We start from the raw sequence: 22849 nt of genomic DNA on the forward strand, positions 1-22849 counted from the left end.
CTCATTTGTCAGAGACCCATTGTAGTGTCATTCTCCCAATAAATAAACCCTTGGAAAGTGATTGACTGCAATTACATTATCAGGCCTATATCAATAAACAGCACAATGCCTATATCATCTGAATTTACTTGTTCCATTCAGTTCAGTTCAGGTTTCTTATATAATTGTTGACTTTCTCAGTGAAAATTTCAATCAAAACAGTATTCGCATTTATTCAGAAAGCAAGCCTTGGCATCCTTTGGTACTAAGACAAGTAGAAAGACCAACCAATACTGCAATTTTCTTGTTGACTGAGTGCAAAGTGGTTGACGTAAACTGACCATATGTACACTTCCAACATTACAATATGAACAATAAAAAGCTTGTATAAAATGCCATTTCTGGCACAAACTATTAATGCCAAGAGTACAGAGGAGCTCTGAATGGGATGAATTAAGGGTTAATGTAAACTATCACTGTGCAAATGAAAGTCAGCACAGTACAAATATTACTCACCTTATCTCAGTGTCAGACAGCTCTGTAGCTGTGCAACCCAAAACTCCAAATAATACAATAGTGTAACCTATTGCCATGTTATTGGACACTTGTGGTGCCTCATAGATGTACCCTCACAAGGTATGGAACTGTATAAGTGAAAATCTGTATTTTTAAACCATAGAGGGAGCAACCACCATATTAAACAATAGCCATGCCTGTGCTACTACCACAAAAAGCATAGCAATAAGGTAAATGAGTATTATTCAAAGGGATCCAGAGTGCAGGTCCCCCATATTGTGATCATGAATTGGTATCCATAAGGGTGATTTTGTATGTGATGTTGGTTATTGTGACTGCTCACATGAATGTCCAGAAACTCTGATTTAACCTCCTTCATAACCTTCTTCCCTTCCTCCTGGTTACAGTAGCACTGGCTGTTTCCCAGCTCCAGTCTGATAATGAAATGTAACATCCATTCCAGCTAACAGCCTTATTTTTTCTTACCTATTCTGCCCCACCTCTGCAAGATGCAGTGTGGTGTAAGCTACATGTTGATGAATGCCACTCAGTTCAACCACTCTCCTCTGTTCTTCTCTTCACCCGTGCTGTTTTCTTATAGTGCCTTCACCGCTTCCTTCTTCCTTGAGTGAAGGGATTCTTGGATCAGCTTCCTAATCCTTCTTTTCTTTTCTCTGTGCTGTGGGTTATTCAGAAACTGTTGCCAAAATGAAACTAACTGATAATTTCTGTCTGTGTGCTGAATTGTTCAGAATTGCCCCCCTAAATGAGGCTAACAAAATGGTATCTTCCACAACCCTCCCACCTCTCTTCTGCCTCACCCACTTTCAGTTTCCTGGAAAAGGACATTTTCTGATAAACATGGTCATGTGACTCCCCCAAATCTCTCTCTACGCATTCCTGTCTCTCCATCATTCGCATGATAGTGCTGTAAAAGTGGGGTTGAAACAGCTGTAATGAGAGGGATGTTGGTTCAATGGCCATGCCCATTTCCCTAGGCCCCTCCCCTAATTATCTAAAATGAACTCACCTTTGTCCATCTGGCACATCCTATCCCCAAACACATCCCTTTTTTCCTCAGACCCTTCTCTGGTTGTTATCTCTCCCACAATAATGTAATGTCTCTTCACTTATAAATACAAGACCATATTTTCAGATTGAGGCCACTCCCTCTCGTCAAAACAAAATGAAACCATAGTCCCACCCACAAGGGTTGAACCCCTTCCACCCCCTCAGCTGTGATTGGTTGGTTGTGTTGCTTTGACCTGTCTCTCTCTCTGGCCGCAGTGATCTAGACAGAGACTTTTGGAATAACAATGACAGCAGCACAGTACAGCAGAAATGGAGCTCCTATCCACCCAAGGAGTTTGTACTAAACATTTCCCCCTATGCCCCCTATGGAGATCCTCGCCTCACGCTCAAGTGAGTCTCATTTTTGGCTGGTAAGAGCCTTCTGTCTGTGCAGGGCTGTACTGAAAGGGCCCCCAACCCTTTGTGTGTCCTTCACCTCCATCCCATCATGCATCTGTTCATTCCAGTAGTCTTTAGATCTCATCCTAAAGCACAGAGTTGCACACACATAAACAGGCTTTGGGCGCATAAAGTTTAGAGGTACAGTCCCATTTAGGATATAAAGGGACGTATATTTCAATGGAACACATTGATGTTACTTTAATGTCTTAGATCTGTGTTACATTTTAAAGCACTAAGACCTATGTACTCACATACGTACATTTATGCATTATTGTCTTTGCAGATTAATTTAAATTTGCAGATGAATGTTAAATTCAGTGTAAATTATTACTCAGATCCAAATAAAGACATAATACATCTATAACATAATCAAATATTACACATGATGCAGACCTTAAGAACACCATCAATTAGAACCAGCACAATGCCAGTCCACAGTTCACCGTGTGTCTGGAGTCACCATTTTCCTCCATTTCATATACGTTCTGCCTACAGTCACATCTAGGCTCATTAAATGCTGCATTAGTCTCCTCCTTTTGGAGGCTTCACGCATATAAAGTCACAGATATTCTATGTATGGCCCTGGCTTCACAGAGGAATGTCTTTGCAGTTGTTAAAGCTACAAGTGTTCTGACTGACTGCTGACTCCTTAGAAAGCTAATGAAGGGGCTTGGTCTAAAGCAGAATGATAGCTAGCATGGCAAAGCAGACAGCACCAGCACCTCCTTTTACCAGCTAGCACCTCCAAGGCAAGGAAATTGAAAGGACAGAAGAAATGCTGGCGTCAAATATCTGACCGTAACATAGAGTATCTGTGATATATTTGCCCAAACAGACAGTGTAAAAATTACAGAACCAAGACTGTTTCCTTTTCTCTATTCCCTGGGCTAGTTCTGTGGAAATCCTGCCCCGCTGTTCCCTAATGAAAGACATGCATACATCTGAAACTCCCTATTCCCTACAGCCCTGCCAGTCCCACTAATCCCTAACCTCTAACCTTTCACCTCTAGCCCATGGGGTGTAACCATGGAGACGGACAACCCTCGTACCCACTCAACCTCCTCCACCCCAAACACACACACACACACACAGACCCTTGTCCACTTGCATTTCCACTGTGACTTCAAAGGGTAAACCCCTCCCCCTTCTCTCTATTTAAAATGTCCACTCAGTTTTGTTCATGGAGGGTTGACCGTTGGACTTGGGCATGGCGTGGCTTTTCTTTGTATGTGTTACATCTGTGTGACTCATTTTGGATTGCTTCTTTTTTGTTAGTATTTTTATTTGCCTCTCACTCTCCCTTTGCACCTCCCCAGCTTCTGACTCTGGCTGTCTGTCCCTATTAACAACATAATCAATCAGCACTCCTCTGACCTCTCCTAAACCCAAATGCTCTTCTCCTCAATCCAAAGATGTTTTGCCTTGACCCTCTTCTTCTCTAAAGACTGGGTGACCCATACACCACAGTAGGGTGGCCTGTGACCCAGTCTGGGTAACTGCTTGTGTCAGGGCCCATTGCTAGGGCTTGGTAGGGTGCACCAGTCCAGGATAGGTTTCACTTGGCCTGGATAGGGTGCACCATGCCTGGATAGGGTTCACTGTGTCTGTACAGGGTCCAGCAGGCATGGATAGGGTCCAATTCTGGTGGATTCAGGGTTAGCCTTCCAACCAACATTACTGCATGAACAACCTGGACCAGCTACCTTGTTCTACCCAACGGTATGGCTGGAACAAAAAGGGTATCCCTGTCTTTAGAAATGTGAATGTGGAGATAGGAAAACTGTTGGATTATTGGGGAAAGGGTGTGTCTACAGGACCAGGGTTCAAGGCCACTGGTTTAAGATGGTGGCAGCATTTTCTCACCAAATCCTAATTAGGTAATAGTGGTCTTGTATAATTACCAGAAAAGCTTCATATAGATACTAACTTAAATAAAAAGTGAGAAATAACCTATCCTTTATATTCACTAAGTTCTAACACATGTTGAAGAAGGAGAATGGAAAGCTAATGAGGCTTAGAGCAATCTGGATGAACAGTCAAGATCTGATGTATCTCCACAAGAATGAGGCAGCCTAATACTCGTTCTAAAAATTTCACAGAACTGGTTCCTTCAGAGTCACTGTAATGTGGAGGCTTCATTGACCACAGGGATAGCATCCCTGATCCCACTAATACAGTCACCATAATGATGATCCCCCCATCCCTGTCCCTCTTTTCCATGAGGTCAAAGCAATGGCTCCGGGAATTAGTGGCTGCTGTGTGGATGTGGCTGGAATTTGCAGCTTGCCATCTTAAGATGCCTTTGACACCTTTTCTACTTTTGCTGTAATGGCTACAATGTTGTATGAGTCATTGTTGTGGGTGCATCTGCATTCTTGTGGAAGTTATTGGTGTAGCCAGTGTGATATCCAAGCTGAGTCTGGCCTATTGGTCTGGGTTACTTGGGAGTGGAATGTTGCCATGTGTGGGCATGTACGCCAGGGTGAATGTACACAAACTGACTAAAACTCTACAAATAAGTGAGCGTAAGATATTACAAGGTCCTAATATCTTATGCTTTATTTATGGCAAGTTCTCTAAACCTTCTTGCATTTGCTACACTTTTGTCACCAGGGGGCACTGCTGTACTGTAGTTTGATCATCACTGCTGTCATCAGTACTTCTCAACATTCTCTCTTGGCTGAGCATGGGTTGTGTTGTAATATTGTGTGGCTTCATTCTTTAGACAGTTGCAGGATAATGAATGTAAGTCATGCTGCTGCCCCCTAGTGGTATCAGTCCAGTCTCTTGCAGTATGGTTGTCTGCATAGTAAATACCCTTGCATTGTGAAAGGTTTTGACACACTGATATGGTACACACTCTGTTCCAGTGCAGACATACACCATCATTGCCAATGCACAGCAGTTCAATGACTGCAGACCTGCAGAGCTGTGGGGCTGCCAGCATCTTACCTCACACGCCTTCCTTACATAATCCAGGGCAAGTCAAAGAGGGCTGCTGATCCAACCAACCAACTCCTGTCTTGAATTATTTAAGATGACTTGATTTTTTTAAGGAAGCATACAATGCTTACTATTGCACTATTACCCAATGACATGACTCAGCTAGCTGTTTCTTAATGGAGTAGCTGAGGTGTAATTCTTTATTCAAGGGCCACCAGAAGGACCACCCACTTCTAGATCAACAAGCATATGTTCACATATTCACCACAACTGCCACTCCTGGACCTACAGGCACATATTTACCCAAAGCTGTAATTCTTCAGTGTTGGCCACAGCACACAAAGCCCTCCCCAGTGGAATGTTCCTCTGCCAACTAACCCTCGACCACAGGCAACCAACCCAACTGATACACCTGGCTTGTTCTCATTCCTTGTTCCTATGGAGAGCAGTAGCACGATCAACACCCTCCCCTCCCTTCTGCTTACCTGTGTGGCTTTTAATACGGTCATTCTGCTGCGCTGACTACCCTGTCACTATCCACCTCTCTCTCCCTGTCTTCCCCGACTGTCTCTCTCCTCCACAGTGGGGCGGTGTCTGGTCAGAGGGGGGCATCAGGTGGGGGTGGGGTCGGGGGGGGTCCTTGTCGCAGCGACAGTGTGAAGAGCATGGTGACGGGGGGCAGCAAGGCTGGGAGGTGGCAGACCGTCCAGAGCCACATGCAGTCTGGAGTCCTGAGCCCCAGCAAGTGAGTGAAGAGGTGCAGGGGCAATGTCACGGGGGAGGGGGAACATTGTGGGGAGAGCAGGGGAGGGTGGGGCCAGGGGGTACAGGTCCTCTTAGGTTGAATGAAAGGTAAATGATCAGGAGTTTGTAATGGAAATGGGGGTGTAAGTATCTGCAAGTGTCAGCACTACAACTGACCTACAAGCTGCCACATCAGCCTCAGAGCCACTAAGAGCACAGCACTCCAAGGAAATGGAGAGAAGGCTAGAGGCTGCATACATCACAATGAGTAAATAAAGCTAGTGGATGCTCGTATGAGGCATGCAATTGTTCATCAGCTCAAACCACAGTCAGCAATTACATCTCACCAGGACTTGCAAATGAAGTCTCTTCAAAGTAGCTGACCCTCACACTAGTTAACGGTCTGATTATGTGACATACAGTTAGGTCCATAAGTATTTGGACAGTGACACAGTTTTCATAATTTTAGCTCTGTATGCCACCACAATGGATTTGAAATGAAGCAATCAAGTGCAGACTTTCAGCTTTAATTCAAGGGGTGTAACAAAAATATCCTATAAACCATTAAAAATTACAGCAATATTTATGCATTGCCCCCCAATTTCCAGGGGCTCAAAAGTAATTGGACAATTGACTGTGAAGCTGTTTAATGGCCAGGTGTGAGCTGTTCCCTCATTATTTCATTAACAATTAAGAAGTTGAAAGGTCTAGAGTTGATTCCAAATGTGGAATTTGCATTTGGAAGTTGTTGCTGTGAACTCTCAATATGAGGTCCAAAGAACTGTTAAGGCAAGGGCCATCATTAGGCTGAAAGACAAGACAAACCCATCAGAGAGATAGCAGATACATTAGGAGTGGCCAAATCAATAATTTGGTACCTTCTTAAAAAGAAGGAACACAGTGGTGAGTTCAGAAACACCAAAAGACCTGGATGACTATGGAAGACAACTGTGGTGGATGGTTGCAAAATTCTTTCCTTGGTGAAGAAAAACCCCTTTACAACATCTAGCCAAGTCAAGAACACTCTCCAGGAGGTAGGCATATCATTGTCAAAGTCTACAATCAAGAGAAGACTTCATGAAAGTAAAAAAGCAGGTTTACCACAAGGTGCAGACCACTGGTAAGCCTCAAGAATAGGAAGGTCTTTGCCTTGTCAGAAAACATATTTTAAAAAAAACATCCAGTTCTGGAACAATATTCTTTTGACAGATGAAACTAAGATCGACCTGTACCAGAATGATGGGAGGAGAAGAGTACAGAGAAGGGAAGGAATCGCTCATGATCCAAAGCATACCACATCATCTGTGAAACATGGTGGAGGCAGTGTTATGGCATGGGTATGTATGGCTGCCAATGGAACTGGGTCATTAGTGTTTATTGATGATATGACTGCTGACAGAAGCAGCAGGATGAATTCTGAAGTGTATAGGGCTATACTGTCTGCTCAGATTCAGCCAAATGCTGCAAAACCAATAGGACGGCGCTTCACAGTACCGATGAACCAAAAACACGCGATTCAAGCAACCAAAGATCTTTTCTAGGCAAAGAAGTGGAATATTCTTCAATGGCCGAGTCAGTCACATGACCTCAACCCAATGGAACATGAATTTCACTTGCTGAAGACAAAACTGAAGGCAGAAAAACCAATGAACAAGCAGTAACTTAAGACAGCTGCTGTAAAGGCCTGGCAAAGCATCGCTAAGGAGGAAACCCAGAATTTGATGAGGTCCATGGGTTCCAGACTTCAGGCAGTCATTCAATGCAAAGCATTTTCAACCAAGTATTAAGAATGATCATTTTATTTATGTATTTATGTTTATGTTAGTTTGTCCAATTACTTTTGAGCCCCTGAAAATGGGGGGGGGGGGGGGCAATGTATAAAAATTTCTGTAATTTGGTTTATATGATATTTTTGTTAAACCTCTTGAATTAAAGCTGAAAGTCTGCAATCACATCTTGATTGCTTAATTTCAAATCCATTGTAGTGGCATACAGAGCCAAAATTGTGAAAACTGTCACTGTCCAAATACGTATGGACCTAATTGTATCAGTAAAAGAACTCTAGTACATACATTCAAACATAAATATGTTTGTGTGATACTATATATACATGCACATTAGGAAGTATTTTTGGACAGATGTATATGTTAGCATGCTTCAGAAGGATTTACTATGCAACATTTGATACATTTCCTCTCTCTAAAGCTCAAGTATGATTTCTGATTGAGGTGCTGCTCAGCATAAGCAGCATCAGCAAAAGAGGAAAGCCCGGGTACCAGAGGATGTTCACATTACATTGCATGCTACATGCACAGTAATGAAATCATTGTACTCTGAGGTTTGGCAAAATGGAAATTTCAGGCATTGTCCTTTGAGAAGTGATAAAATGTCATTTTTGAGCACATTTGTGAGTGCTGTGGCAATTTAACAGCTCCTGAAAATTTTAACCATGATCTCTCTCTCTTAATTTCACACTTTCCTTTCATACCTCATGTCTACTGTGCTACCACCCCCACCCCCCTCCACTCTGATCTCCTCACTTTCCCTTCACTAATTCACTACTTCGCTTCTCCTCCCTCCTCATCTACCCCCTATCTTGTCTATAATTGGATTCTATTTTTGAGTAGCTATAAGTAGTTATGTCTCCTGTGTGTGTGTGTGTGTGTGTGTGTGTGTGTGTGTGTGTGTGCATGCCTGCATGTACATGTCTCACACCATTCTCACTATCCATCCCTCTCTTTTCCTCTTTCTTGCTTTTTCAAAATCCTTTTCCTCTCCCTTTGTTTTCACTCTCTTTATTGTTTTTCTCTTCTGTTCCTCTGTCATTTTTCTCTGTCTTGTTCCCACATGTTCTTTAATTTCTTACTGGTTGGAACAGTTACCCATATGGCTGAGACAAGACCAAATGAGGTGATGATAAGAAAACTGGATATTATCTAGTTGATTCAATGTTGAGACAGTTTGCTAGTTTTTGGTAGTTGAGGAAACTGAAAATAAGGGAATCAGAGCAATGTTACTTTACCTTTAAAGTTTAATACACGCTAACAGTTTTTACTATTCTAACAGTTAAGTTCTGAATCTCTGTTATCATTTTGTACTCTGTATCATTTTGTTATCACATTGTTTACATATACGTATGGAAAACTGCACCTTGCTATTGCTGTAGTGTAGCTTGCATCTGATGTAATTCCACCTCAATAAGTATAACACAGCAACATTACCACTTGCTGTGGGAATTGTGGGACAGGGAACGGTGAAATAGACTAATAAAGAGGTAACGGGAAACTCAGTGACATGTATGCACAGATTACCAAAAAAATTGTTACACAGTTTCCCTAATCTGGGAAGCCATAATACAATCAGTGGCCACAGACAAGGCTGACCAATGCTAAAGGGCAGGAGACACCCTCACAGTAAATGTTAAGAGACAGAGTGCAGATAGAAAAAGCCGACCTGAGACAAGGTTTTAGAAGACAGCCAAATTGAAGAAAAGAGTTTGGAGGGTAACCGGAGGGGCGGGGTAAAGGAATGGGTGGAGAAAAAGGCAGGGTTTGGAAGCTGATAGGCTGGAAATTATTCTCCAGGGGACAAGCATGTGTTTAAAAGTGGGTGAGTAGAGACAGTCACACACACATACCTAGACGGGGACCGAAAGCAGAGAACAGGAATAAAGAGTTGTCAGGAAGAGAGAAGAAAAGCCATGAGGATTTCTCACACGCACAGCACCACTCACAGACGGCCCAGCAGTGGGCGCCACAGCTCCACACACCACACACTGAGACTCGCCCGTACTGTGCAAGCCCATGCAACTCCTGTGCAGTCGCGTGCAGCTCTGATGCAGGCGGCGCACACAAGGACATCACAGAGGCGGATGTCACAGACGCGTTTGCCTCAGATGCACGCCCCACAGATGCAGACGACGCAGACCTGTCTGGGGCGGCTGCGCAGTCCACAGGCGCATGCTGCACAGACACTTGCAACACAGACGGACTGCAACTTCTTCTACTGCTACTGCTGCTACTTGTGCTACTGCTGCTGCCTCACTTTGCTCTCTCTCTCTCTCCTGCTCCTGCTCTCCCCACCTTCCCATTCCCATTCCTCTCCCTCCCCCTCTCCCTCTCTCTCACCTTCCCCAACCCTCAATCCTCCACCTCCCCCCTTCCTCAACCTCATCTGCCCCTCCCTGCCTCCCCCCTCTCTATCCTCCCATTTTCACCTCCCTTTCTTCTACCCTGGCTCTGCCAACTACACCCTCAACACTTCCTACTCTCCCTCACCCACTCTCTCTCACCCCACCTCCCCCTGCAATCGGTCACGTCACCCAATCAATCCGGTCCTTCCCCCCCGCCCATTCCTCCTGGTTCCGCCCTCCCTCCTCCTCCTGCCCCGCCCCTACCCCTGCTGGCGACGCCCGTCCTCCCACTCTCTCCCCTCCCTGCTCTTATGCCCGCCCAGCTTTGGGGATCCCTCCCTATCCTCTGCCTCCACACTGGAACACATCCCATCATCAGCAGCAACACGCCCCCGCACGTTGATGCGGCAGCAGAGCCTCCAGCAGCCGCTCACACACCCACCCCCACAGAGCCTCAACGACCTGCCACCCACTTCCCAGAGCCTGGGCCAGCTGCACACAGGCCCCGCCCCACGGGCAACACCTCGGGGTGTGCGTGGGAGCCCAGCAGGCAGTGGCTCCTCTCGCTACAGGGGTGCAGGAGGGGGTCGCTCCCGCTCCAACCCAGGAAGCTGGGACCACATGATGGGCCAGATCCGCAACCGGGGCCTGGACGTCAAATCATTCCTGTGAGTCTCTGGCCCCTCCCTCTCACAGCTGTCTGAGTAACAGCCTCTGATTCACAGATGCTGCCCTCCATCCCTCTCTTTTGCTTCATGCATGTCCCATATGTACTGCCTGTATGGTCCCTGGTGTCTCCACTTTTGTCATCCTGTTTAATTTCAGTTGTAATTGCTGTTATGGCCTGTCTCATTTATACTGTCACACTTGTACTGTCACACTTGCCTTAGCCTTTTCTTTACCTGTTACCTATAATCTGTTTCACCAGCTGATAACATGTTTAATCTGTCTGGTCTGTAGCACTCTGTGCTTTTCTCCAGTTTTTCCATTGTGGATGAATTCAGTCTTCAGTCTTTCTCAGATATGTACCATCCTTTATCTGTTACTGTAACTGTAACACCTGTTCCTTGTCTGTGTTGTTACTGTCTCCAGTAAGTCCCAAACTTTCTATGTGAATCTTCACCTCTCTAGGGTAACCAGACTACAATGACAAAAACTGGGACAGATGCAAAACAGACTGTCTTTGAACTTGAAGTTGAAGTTACAGATTATATTAACCATATGTACAGGACTGCATAGTTCTAAAATAAACAAATATGATTGAAATTGCATGGCTAAAATCAATCATCTCAAGATTACTGTGCTGTCTATGTTCAAATGCACAATGGCAATCACCTCCACACCTCTAGCTTTAGTCTGTTTATGTGTTTCGCATGTGTTGAGTCCATAATACAAAGTGGGGGCAAGCTTCATTCCACAGTGGAGCAGCATTTAATTCCGATGCATTATGCTGTGATGGACATTTGTGAACTCTGCAGTGACCTGCAGAGTTCTGCAGTGAGTGCATGTTTATTAAAGCTGCTCGAGAAAAGACTGTTGCTGCTGTGAGGTTTATAGATCGGTTTGTGTTGATTCCCCCTTGCATGGAGTTCCACATCATCCTCTCCACTATGAGAAAGAGCCTTGAGAACACTTGTCACTGGGCTTTGCAAAACACTCATTTTTCTCTCAAAGACAGGACTAAGTATGACTTTTATCCATTCATACCTATATTCACATAGTCTTCTATTTTGATGGTGGTTGTGTCTCAGATAGCATATTTGTATGATGAGGTATGAGGAAGGTAGCTAGCTATAATTATTGCCTTGCAAGATTTAAGTTGTGATACAGTGATTTGTAGATTTTCAGAAACTGTGTGTCCACCCACAGTCTTTCTGCTTGGAAATGACACATCTCTGCCAGCAGAGAGCAGTTTGACTTTTAGAACAGATTGTACTTTATTTTTACCTTAACCTGAATATCCAGACAAATCACCCTTGCATCATGCCTCCATTGGGACACAGTACAGACATTTACAAATTGGGACTGTCCCGGTTTTATCGAGACATCTGGTCACTCTATTTTGTCTGGTTGTGTTTGTCATTTGGCCAGTTTGTTCCTGGTTATGCTGTCTTTCTCTCTGTCTCTGTATCTCTCTCTCTCTTACTCCGTCTCTGAACAGCGCAGATCTTGTCCCAAGGCAGGATACTACTAATCTAGGTTTACCTATGGAAACCTATGGATTTCCTTATGAACACAGCAGTCCGAGTGTGTGTGTGTGTGTGTGTGTGTGTGTTACAGTGACTCACTGCAGAGAATGAGAGAATGATTGTGTTCACTGGTGTAAGGAAGAGAGATTAAATGTGTGCACATCTGTGAAATACTGTATATTTAAAGCAGCATACTTTATTCATTAATAAATAAAAACATAAATAAATACTTTAAATACATCCTACTTTACTAATTAATAAATCAATAATAAAATCAAATTATTATATTGGATTTCTCTGTTTTTAGTGTGTAATGGTATTTGGCCATAGTTGTATTGCTTTGCCATAGCTTTAATATCTTTTATGCTATTTAGGCAGGTTTAAGAGAATTGAATAGTCTGTGTGCTTATGGCTTGTGTTTCTGTGTGTGTATGTATGGTTGGGCATGTGTTTGTAATTTGAATACAATGATAAAGTTATTAATCTATTAATCCACTAGACTGACCTTTTCATCATATTTATTCCTCTTTTATATTGTTATTGTTAGTGTTGTCAAATTCCAACAACAGACTGTTATTATTGAACATAGGCATGTTTTATGCTGGGCCCAGCACTAGCAGTAAAATATTCCCTTCTGTTATAGTTTCAAAAGTGATATTAACCATTTCATTAATGTCAGGCAAAGGCCAGTGATACAACTGTAATCCCAAAATGAGTTTCTAGTCAAAACTATTTTTATGTTTGTTTTGTTTGTGGTACTATTAGTAATGGAAGTCATTTTCCTTCTGCATAAGAGCTTTTCAACATTTAATGTAATACATGAGCATTTTCTAACACCCACTCATTGATGCCATTGGCCATTTCAGAACTGAAAAGGCCGGTGTTCCAAAAGCCACTGAGCTGACTGCTGGTTTAATTAGTCCCCCCACAAAAAATTACGATTGTGCTAATTTGCTCTCTCTTGTGGTGGAGGGAGATAGGGGGAGGAAGTAAAACACAATGACTTGAACAATGAGCAAGCACTCCCAGCTTTTATGAATTGTACAGCAAACCACTTAAGGCTATGAGCACCTCCTTCATTTCTGTTTGTACTGTATGTGCATATTTGTCTGAGAGAGTGTCAGTGTAGATCTGTGCAGAGACAAGGGTTAAGCTATTTTGTTAGGTTGCCTGTTAACCCCACTCTCCTTGTCACGTTGATCCCCTGTCCAAAGGCCCATTACATACTGGATGGATTGTCACTGCTGCCCAGAGAAAGCGGGGGGGAGATGTGAATTTTATGAGCTAGGATTTGAATGGATTTGAAACCAGCCAGGAAAAAAGAGAGATTATCAGTGAAATCTGAACATTATTTTTGCAGTCTTTTGTAATATATTCCACGTCCATTTTTCATGTTCATTTAACACATATTATGTATTACATATAGGTAAAACTCTATGAAAATTGGGTAATGCACTACTATTGTTTATGCAAAGGCAATATTATATTCTGCATGGATATTTATGTTTATGTTTTAAAGAACATGCTTTTTATGCCCTACAGATCTTCTGAATTCTCGTTTGATCCTGCTTGAGTCCTTGATCAAGATTTATCTCGTTTGAAATAAAAATCCACCAGCCAGAAATTAGCACTGAATTTACGTGTTATAAAAAATAGACATATATTTTAATTTCAAACAAACACTACTTCCTCACACCTGTAATTCATGCATGAAATACATATTTATATACTTCATATATGTATATATGAACATATTACAGATTTTTGCTCTTACAAATACAGCTGGAGTTAGCTCTGTTCAGAATGTGTCAGGCATGACCCTCTGAACTGGCGGCCATCTTGACAAGTCCATTTTCTGAGATGAATTGTCACTCAATGAGCCTGCAGCATGTGTTGCTGACACATGTGTGGTGGAGCACAGTGTTTTTAACCAGAGGAATCTCCAGAGGGACCTCTGGTCTGTAATCTGTGCTGGCTGCTGGTGTTATTAATGTGCCCCCAGTGCCAGAGTCTTTCACGCGCTTCCTTGGTTTGGCTGCTTGGATGGTACTGTTCTGCCAATACCAACCATTTAAACATGAATAAATGTGTGTGGGATGGCAAGGCTGGAGGTTAAGAGCAGAGGGTCTATTTTAGATGGAAAGGGTATTGATCTAAACACAGGAGATGCAGCAGATGATATTGACAGGTAAAAGGAAAACAAGTGTAGTTTTGGGAGGGGGGAAGGCAGATAACAGTAAGACAGGTGTAATGATGGGATGGTGACAGACAGGTGAAGGTGAGGCAGGTATAAGGATATATTAAATAGAGAGGATGGAGATATTCCAGCAGAAAGAGGTACAGCAGAAGAAAGGGGGGGGGGGATGAAGAGAGACAAATACCGTGGTAAAGCCAGAGGACCTTTGGGAGGAGGAGAGAGGTGGAGACAGGGAGCTATGACCCAGAAAACAGTGACACACCTTAGGATACTCTGGCACTCAAATAGAAACAATTAGTCCAGATCTTCCTAATGAGGATTAATTAAATCTTAACTCTGGAGGAAGGAGAAAGGGGGAGGGGAATCGTGGGGGAAAAGGATAGTAGGCAGAGCAATGATTTGATAATGAGGAAGTGTGTGTGTGTATGTGTATGTGCTCACATAGATGCATGTATGAGGTATTGGGCCCATGCCCTCACAGCATTACTGTAGGGCTCCTAGTGTTTTTCATCTGGACTGATGGGAGCTGCCAATCTCAATATTAACCACTGTCACCAAGACGGCCTTAAGTCCTGGCTTTATCCTGGTATCCTGCCCTGGGTTACAGGTCCCTTTAGTGGGTCTGCCAGCCTGTTCTCTGTCTTCTGTCTTCTCACTGATCTCCCCCTTTCCTTCCTCCTCTTTGTTTCTTTTCATGATATTCCTTTTTCACTCCTTTACTCTCCCCCTTTCTCCTCTCTCATCCCCTTTTACCCTCTCTCTGATCTTCTCCTTCTTTCTATTTATGCCCCTCTCCCTCCCTCCTTCCAAACACCTCCTCCTGATCTCCCTGTGTTGTTCTGCGCGAGGACAGAGAAGGAAAGATGGTGGTTCTATCTCTGGCAATTGGGTTGGCTGAGCAGGACGACTTTGCCAACATTCCTGACCTGCAGGAGGCGCCAGCCAGCCATGAGACCCCACCTGACAAGAGGTACCAGCCAAAGCGCAAGAGAGCGTGAGTGTGAGTGAGAGGGGCGAGTGAGAGAGAAAGTGAGGAATGAAGGAAAGGGGAATGAGGACCAAATGTGTGACCAGCATGTGTAGGGATACACCAGGGGGGATGCCACTCCTGGCAGGGATAGTGTGAATTATTGGGTCATTTAACCTCGATTGCAGAACTGTTTTGCATGGTTTTAAGCGCTGCTGCAGTGGTCAATACTGAGAGCCGGGAGGGACGGTTTATCTGGAGAGGGGTGACGTCGTAAGACCATTGGACCAGGGCAGTTAGCTGCTGTCAGACTGGTAGCTTTGCTACCTCCTTCCTGGGCAGGTTGGGGAGAGAGACGTTGAATGACTAATACTGGGATTAAGGGCTTTCACTGTAAACCGTTAACATATAATGAGCTGGTAAATCATTTTAATGTGATTGTTGGCTGGGGTTCTTCTGTGCTACTCTGAGTCTAGTTGATAGGCTATTGTCTGGTGTGTGAATGGTTGGGAATGGAGGAGCTTTTTGCCTTTAATAGCTGTCTTTGATGGCAACATACACCTCTCTCTCTCTCTCTCTCTCTCTCTCTCTCTCTCTCTCTCGCCCTGGTAAGCAACCCTTAAGGTTTGCCATCCTTCTGCTGTGCTGAGGGAGTCCCACCTGTGAGCTTTTATGGCTAGGCATGTGAAAGTCTTCATTATTTAGAGGTGTCATAAGCCACTGTTGTGGAGACATGGCTATAAATAAGCTTGGTCCTGACAGTCTTAGTCATAACCCTAAACATTGAGGTGGGCCACAATCTCTTACTACAGCTAGAGGGCAGAGCTAAAGGGGGAGTGAAGGGGGATGTTTACATTGTCTGAGTACAAGGTTTACATGATGACGCAAGAAATCATCCCTTATCAGTGCTCCTGCAGGTCAGCTTAGCCCTCAGCCATTTTGCTTTTTGCAGTAATGTTGTCCCAATTCCTCCAGTCTCCGCTGGCTTATGTATTTGTTAAAACAATGAAACATGTTCCCTTTTCTTGCCTTCTCCTCCAGGGTGCCTGTCAATTGGTAGGGCTTAATCAAACACAATTGAGAATCAGCACAGCAGAGCTGGTGCTTGTTATCAAGTATCCTTTGGCAATGGCAACAATATTTGCTGCCATTCATCACCAATGTATCTGTCCCTTCCCTCAATGCCACCGCATCAGCAACAGCAGAGGCAGAGTTTGTTTCCTGGTTCCTCTGCTCCGGTTCCTTCTCCTGCCCTCCGGCCTCCTCTGGCCTTTTGACGGAGCCAGCAGACTGAAAATGACAGGGAAGGTCTAAGTCTCCCAAAAACAAGGAGAGCAAAACAGATTCTGATTTGCTCTGATTTTTATTAGGGGTCCAAGCACGTAGTGCTGGAACCCTATTATGTTTGTTCTGATTTTTATTATTATTATTATTATTATCATTATTATTATTATTATTACTATTGTTATTATTATTAGGAGTCCAAGCACGTAGTGCTGGAACCCTATTATGTTTGTTCTGATTTTTTTTTTCTGCCCTAAAAGTGTTTGCACAGCAAACACTATAGATGCTAGAGCTACCAAACTTGGTAGATAGGTTCCTATGGTCACCCACTACACAGGTTAAAAAGAATTACCCCGATTGGTCAGATGATGGTGCTATAGCGAGCTACAACACGTTTTAGGCTATAACTCTTGAACCGTTTGGAGTAGAATCAAAATTCTTTTTTCCCCTGATTCCCTGGCTCCCAATGAACAAAAAAGCCTCTTGGACCAAAATAATGCGCCATGTTGGACTTTCCGCCATTTTGAATTTTTTGTAAAACCTTTAAAATCTATCTCCTCCTAGACAGTTTGTCCGATTTGCATGAAATTTGGTACACAACATCTTCAGACCAAGATCTTTTATTATTATTATAATAAAGAAAGTTGCTACGTTTAAAAATGTGGCCACTGTAAACCAATGAATCTTATGGGTATGGCCTCTATTGATGTAATGAGGTGTCACTCCTAAATGCAATGTCCAATCATCACCAAACTTGAGATCCCTCATCTACATTCCATTAGACTCGAGCCTACCAAATTTGGTGTAAATCTGTCCATAGGTGGCACTATAACAAACAAATGGTCATAACTCCTAAAGCACTTGCCCTATCAAGTTCAAATTTTGCATTCTGTGTCTTGGTCAAAGGTCCTAATAAATTCTATAAGCTCAAACAACATGGCACCCATCAGCCAATCAAATTTCAGCAGCACTTAAACTGACTTAAATATGACCTGTCATCATGAAACTTTGCAGTATTGTTTTGGATTTGTCAAATAGCAATCTGTATGAAAATTACATGGCAAACTCACTTTCCACCACTCCCCCAGTCAAAAACTACACTTTGCTACATTCCCAACGGCTACACCCAGATCAACATTGATTGATCCTGACACTAGACTAAGGTCAACTTTCACTGACCTGAGATGGCAAAAAGCATTTGGGTTCTTCTAATGGCAAACATTCTTGTATATAATACATGTATTAAGCAACGGAAAAATTGACCTATTTAACATTTACATTACCTGTCACACATACTTGAGAACTGATATCTATAGGACAAAGTTCAAAGTTTTATTTGTCACATGCCAAGGTACAATGTACACTAAGTAACCACAGCCACTGAAAGAGCCCTTGGTTTGGGTCATGGGGGTCCTTCATAACCTTACTGGCTCAGGTACTGCACCGCCTGGTATACAAGTCCTAGAGGGGATTTAGAACAGTGCCTGTGGTGCACTCAGCTAGTCACACCACCCTCTGCAGGGCCTTACGGTCCTGTGAAGAGCAGTTCCCATACCAGGCAGTGATGCATCCTGACAGAATGCTCTCAATGGCACCAGAGTATAAGGTTTTTAAAATCTGTTTTGGCAGTCTGAATTTCTTTAAAAGTCTGAAGTGACAGAGGCGCTGCCATGCCTTTTTCACCAGGGTGGTAGTGTGAGTGGTCCATGTCAGGTCCTCGGTGATGAGTACGCCGAGGTATTGGAAGCTGCTTATCCTCTCCACTGGGGCACCGTTGATGGACAGTGGGGTGTAGCTCCTCTGTCGCGTCTTGCAGAAGTCAACTACCAGCTCCTTTGTTTTGCTGACGTTAGGGGAGAGGCAGTTGACCTGGCACCATTTTGTCAGGTCCTCCACCTCCTCCAGGTAGGCCTTCTCGTTGTTGTTGGTGATCAGGCCCACCACCACAGTATCGTCCACAAGCTTTACGATGGTGTTGGAGCTATTCTTTGCCGCACAGTCATGTGTGTACAAAGAATACAGCAGGGGACTGAGAACACGACCCTGAGGAGCACTGGTGTTGAGGGTGAGAGAGGTGGAAGTGAGGCTGCCCACCCTAACCATCTGTGGTCTACCAGTCAGGAAATTTAGGATCTATTTGCATGGAGAGCCTTATGCAGTCCAAGGTCCAGCAGCTTACTGACCAGTAAAAGGGCAACTATAGTGTTAAAAGCTGAACTGTAGTCAGTGAACAGCGTTCTAGTTCCCTCTGCCGATGTTGAGGTGGGATAAGGTGGTGTACAGTACGTGAGTGACTGCATCATCAGTGGAGCGGTTGGGGCGGTAGGTGAACTGAGGGGGTCCAGAGTGCACGGCAGAGAGGAGCAGATGTAGTCCTTCATAATCCTCTCAAAGCACTTCATTATTTCTGATGTGAGGGCTATAGGCCAGTAGTCATTTCAATTTGTTGGGGTGTGCTTTTTGGGCACAGGAACAATAACAGATCTTTTGGAACACGTGAACACTACGGCTTAAGGTTATTAAGTTCGGTATAAATCCATGAATGGGTGGCACTATAGCAAAGGAATGGCCATATCTCCTAAACCAATTGCATCTTGGTCAAAGGTCCTGATAAAGTCTTCAAGGACAAGTTGTTGACTCAGAAACAATGGCAGCCATCACACGTTCAATTTTCTGCTGATGTGCTTGGACCCCGTAATCGCCGCTTGCGGCTATATTTATTATTATTATTATTATTATTATTATTATTATTTTCTTGCATCTTGTAATACCTCTATAGAACCGGTGTCACATACAATTCTTCCCAGCGTATAATTCCTCCCAGGCATTTCCGGTTCTGTCACTCGCCACACGACGTGAACACTAGTTTAATGCCTGCGAATTCCAAATAACCAATCACTGCTGACCTGCAACCAGTAGTAACATCCAATTAGTTGAGTGTTGTACAATCAGAAAAAAACTTTCCATTAGGAATTTCCTTTTTCTATAGAATGCATTGTGATAAGTAACACTTGCTACAGGTCCATTAAATCTATGTGTTAAACGGTCTATAGTTGCATAGAAAGCTAAGTAAATTTTGTAATTAACCGAGGACGAGGTCAACAGATAGTGACAGTATGAACTGTTGTGTACAAAGCTGGCTAACAAGTCAACAATATTAACATTTTATTAAATGTGCACAAGCATGAAATACAGACAAAATGGACTTTGGTTTCTTTTATTACAACAGATGTACAATAACATTTGAACCTTATCCAAGTGCTAACACATACAGCTTCAATACTTTTGCAGTTAGCTAGCTAGCTAACTGCAAAAAGTATTGAAGTATTGAAGTAAAAGTATTGAAGCTGTATGCGTTTGCACTTGGATAAGGTTCATCATCGCCGCTAACTAGGTATGCAGCTATCCAGTTGATGAAGTTAGCAATCAATACTGAGCTTTAAGTTTTTTAAAATATACGCAAGAATTGAAAATATGCCAACACAGACAAAACAGAAGACTGGTTTATTTAAATAATTATTCACACGTTAATTATACACATCGGACATAGATAAACTCGCATACCATTACACGGTTATAGCTAAATTGTGATGTTGAATGAGCGACGCAACCGGAAATGCCTGGGAACAATTATACACTGGGAAGAATTGTACGTGACACCGGGTCCAAACAATGGTCCTTGGGTGTTTAGGATAGATTGTCTTTCATATAATGGAGAGCACTCTCCACAAAATGTGCACTGTTCCTAGGGGGCTTATCTTCTCTACTTCTTTGATGTTGATGTTGCTTGGAATCCTATTGATAAATGTTTTCAAGCCTTTTTTCCCAAGTCCTAGCGCTCCTATAGCCACTGGTATAATCTCTGTGGATATTCCCTAAATCCTTTTTATCAAAAACATTAAGATTCTTGTACTTGGATAGTTTTTCAGTTAGCCTGACAGGTGTGTTTCATTCTGCTAGTACTGCTACATCAATAAAAATACACTTTCATTCACTGTTCATTTTGATAACAATGTCTGGTCAGCTCGTACTTATCTCTCAGTCAGTACTAATTGGCATACCCAATAAGATTGTAATTCCATTAGATTCAGTCACAGTATTGGGTTGGTGTTGGTACCACTATTGTTTCAATATTGTATTCCTTACAGATCTTCCAGTGCAGATTTGTTGCTATTTAGTTGTGTCTGAGAATATATTCTGTTTTTGCCCGTTCCAGACAGCCTGAGATAATGCAATCAATGGTTTCCTCAGATATACTACAGATCCTGCATAACGGATCTGTTCCATCTTTAATTAATCAATGGTGGTAGGATCTGGTGGCAAGGCTCTGATCTTGGGCAGCAATGATCAGTCCTTCTGTTTCTGCTTTCAGTCCACAGCTTTTGGTCTGTTAATTGGTCTTTACATGTCTGCTTCTTTTATTCTTTTTGGGTATTTTCCATGCATTGCTTTCTCCTCCCAATGTTCTTGTAGTTGTTGCTGTCCAAGCTTCAGGCATAGCTGTTAGCTATGTTAGTATCAGAGATTTGAAGTTCAGTTTCGTACTTGGTAGCTTCTTTTTTAATATCATGTTGTTTCACTGTTTGGAGAAGTACATCATTGGAAGTTGATAGATACATGTACATGTGTAGTTTAATAAGGCAACTCCAACTGGGTTAAGCCACATTCTCATCCTGATCTTGGACAGAGTTTGTCAACATCAGCTTTCAAGTGGTGATTTTTTTCCATAGTCAGCATTGTTCTTGTTTTGGTTTTGGTGTGTTGTTTCTGTCATGTTTATGTGTGAAATTTAAGTTGATTAATAAAGTTATTACAGACCAAAATTGGCATAATGGCAATAAATTAAATGGAGAGAGAGATACACTTAGCTTACAGCAGTGGAGTACACATTCACCCTACTGTACCTTGAGTGGCGTTCAGTAGTTCTGCACCTCCAATAAAAGTGTAAAATTTGCTGGGTCTCTTACTATTGGAATAACTGCCCCTTTATCTCTGACTGGATATGGTCAAAGCTGTCTCTGTGGTTATATTACTGTCTGTTCATTTTTGTTCCCAAAACCATGAATGAAATTTAAGTTGCAAACTTATTGCCCATTCACATTATAGATGGATTCATGGAGCTTCACAATTCCTGACACACAGATCTGTGAGTGTGGTAATAAACTGAGGTTTGCCTCTTTCCTGATCAACCCTAAGTTGATTTCTGCACTTTACTGTTACTGGCAAAGGTTTATAATTTCAACCTTTTTTCACTATTTGCATTTTCTGATGGCCATGCTTTGTGTTTTATTTCTGTCCCTCATTGAGAATAAAAATTTACAATGGTGCTTTGCTATCATACTGCCTATAATGGGAGCAGCTCTTAAGGCAAATGCAAAAAGGTTTTGTAAGTTACAACATAAAGGTAACAGCGTTTGGCTCTAAACACGCTTCACTTGACACTAATGGCAGTGTAGTGAAGTGCTTAAGCAGCTGGGCTTGTTCTCAGAGGGTTGTTGGGTCAATTCCCAGGTGGAAAGTGGTACTAAACCCCTGAAATATATCTCTAAGTTGTTAATTGCTTTGCATTTTAATGGAGATCCAAATGAACTGTCTCAGGAGTAAAGCACTTACCCTGTGCTTCTTCAGTTTTTTTTTCCACTGGAGACACTTGATTTCAGACTATTTTTATGCAGGTTTTGGTTGATGTCCTGGCCGATTATGATGTTGTCACAGCAGTAAAGCAGGGCTGGCCCAATGCATAAGCGAACTAAGTGGCTGCTTAGGGCCCCCGTGGCCACCAGGGGGGCCCCCAGAGTGCTTGAAATGTCCCACAAGAGAGCTTGAAATGGTTTTTTGTGATATATTATATTTATGGTTGTCAAAATAACATGTTAATTTCGATTAATTAATTATAGAAAAATAAGACATCAAAAAACTAACGCAGATTAATCGCACCCTATGATGCCCCTTGACCCCATACGTCGCTGAGCATTTAAGCAATATCACAGGAGAGGGAGTGCTGAATTATACTGAATATCAGCACGGCTGTGATTCAGTCGTAGGTACGAGGCTGCAAGCCAAGTGCTGAAGATAATCACAGCCATGCTGATATTCAGTATCACAGCACGACCTCGAGTGTGATATTGCTTTTATGCAACAGTTCTACAAACAAGGTTGTTTATCAAGTAACGATAATTTGAGACAACAAATTATGTTTTTTGTTGTTTATTCAGCTCCGCCGACAAAAATAGTTCCTTCAGTATTACACTTACACGTGTTGTCAAGCAACACATAAAGTTTCTTGACTGCAGGTTAGTTAGCTAGCTAGCAAGCTTCCTGCTTTTCATCATACACGAAAAGGCTAGCTAGCTATTTTCTTTCATACCCGACAGCAGGCTAGCCAGCTACTTTTTTCATACACATAAAGGCTAGCTATATGGTAG

General features: G+C 42.8%; 1 protein-coding gene across 3 annotated transcripts in view; it reads left to right on the forward strand.

Moving 5' to 3' along the window:
- Positions 1-22849, forward strand: part of syt7a (synaptotagmin VIIa) — a 133362-nt gene that overhangs the window by 84435 nt on the left and 26078 nt on the right. The window contains exons 1-3 of one of the 3 annotated variants that reach the window (XM_036535145.1): positions 5544-5656; positions 10111-10455; positions 15027-15143. The exons of 1 other annotated variant lie outside the window; for it this stretch is intronic. In XM_036535145.1, coding sequence (XP_036391038.1) covers positions 5577-5656; positions 10111-10455; positions 15027-15143 — 542 coding nt within the window. In that variant the 5' untranslated portion in view covers positions 5544-5576. Of the gene's footprint in view, positions 1-1782; positions 1918-5543; positions 5657-10110; positions 10456-15026; positions 15144-22849 lie in introns of those variants that run through there. One more of the 3 variants, XM_036535147.1, reaches the window with a different exon arrangement.

This window comes from Megalops cyprinoides, chromosome 8, assembly GCF_013368585.1.
Source record: "Megalops cyprinoides isolate fMegCyp1 chromosome 8, fMegCyp1.pri, whole genome shotgun sequence".
Classification (NCBI taxonomy): Eukaryota; Metazoa; Chordata; class Actinopteri; order Elopiformes; family Megalopidae; genus Megalops; species Megalops cyprinoides.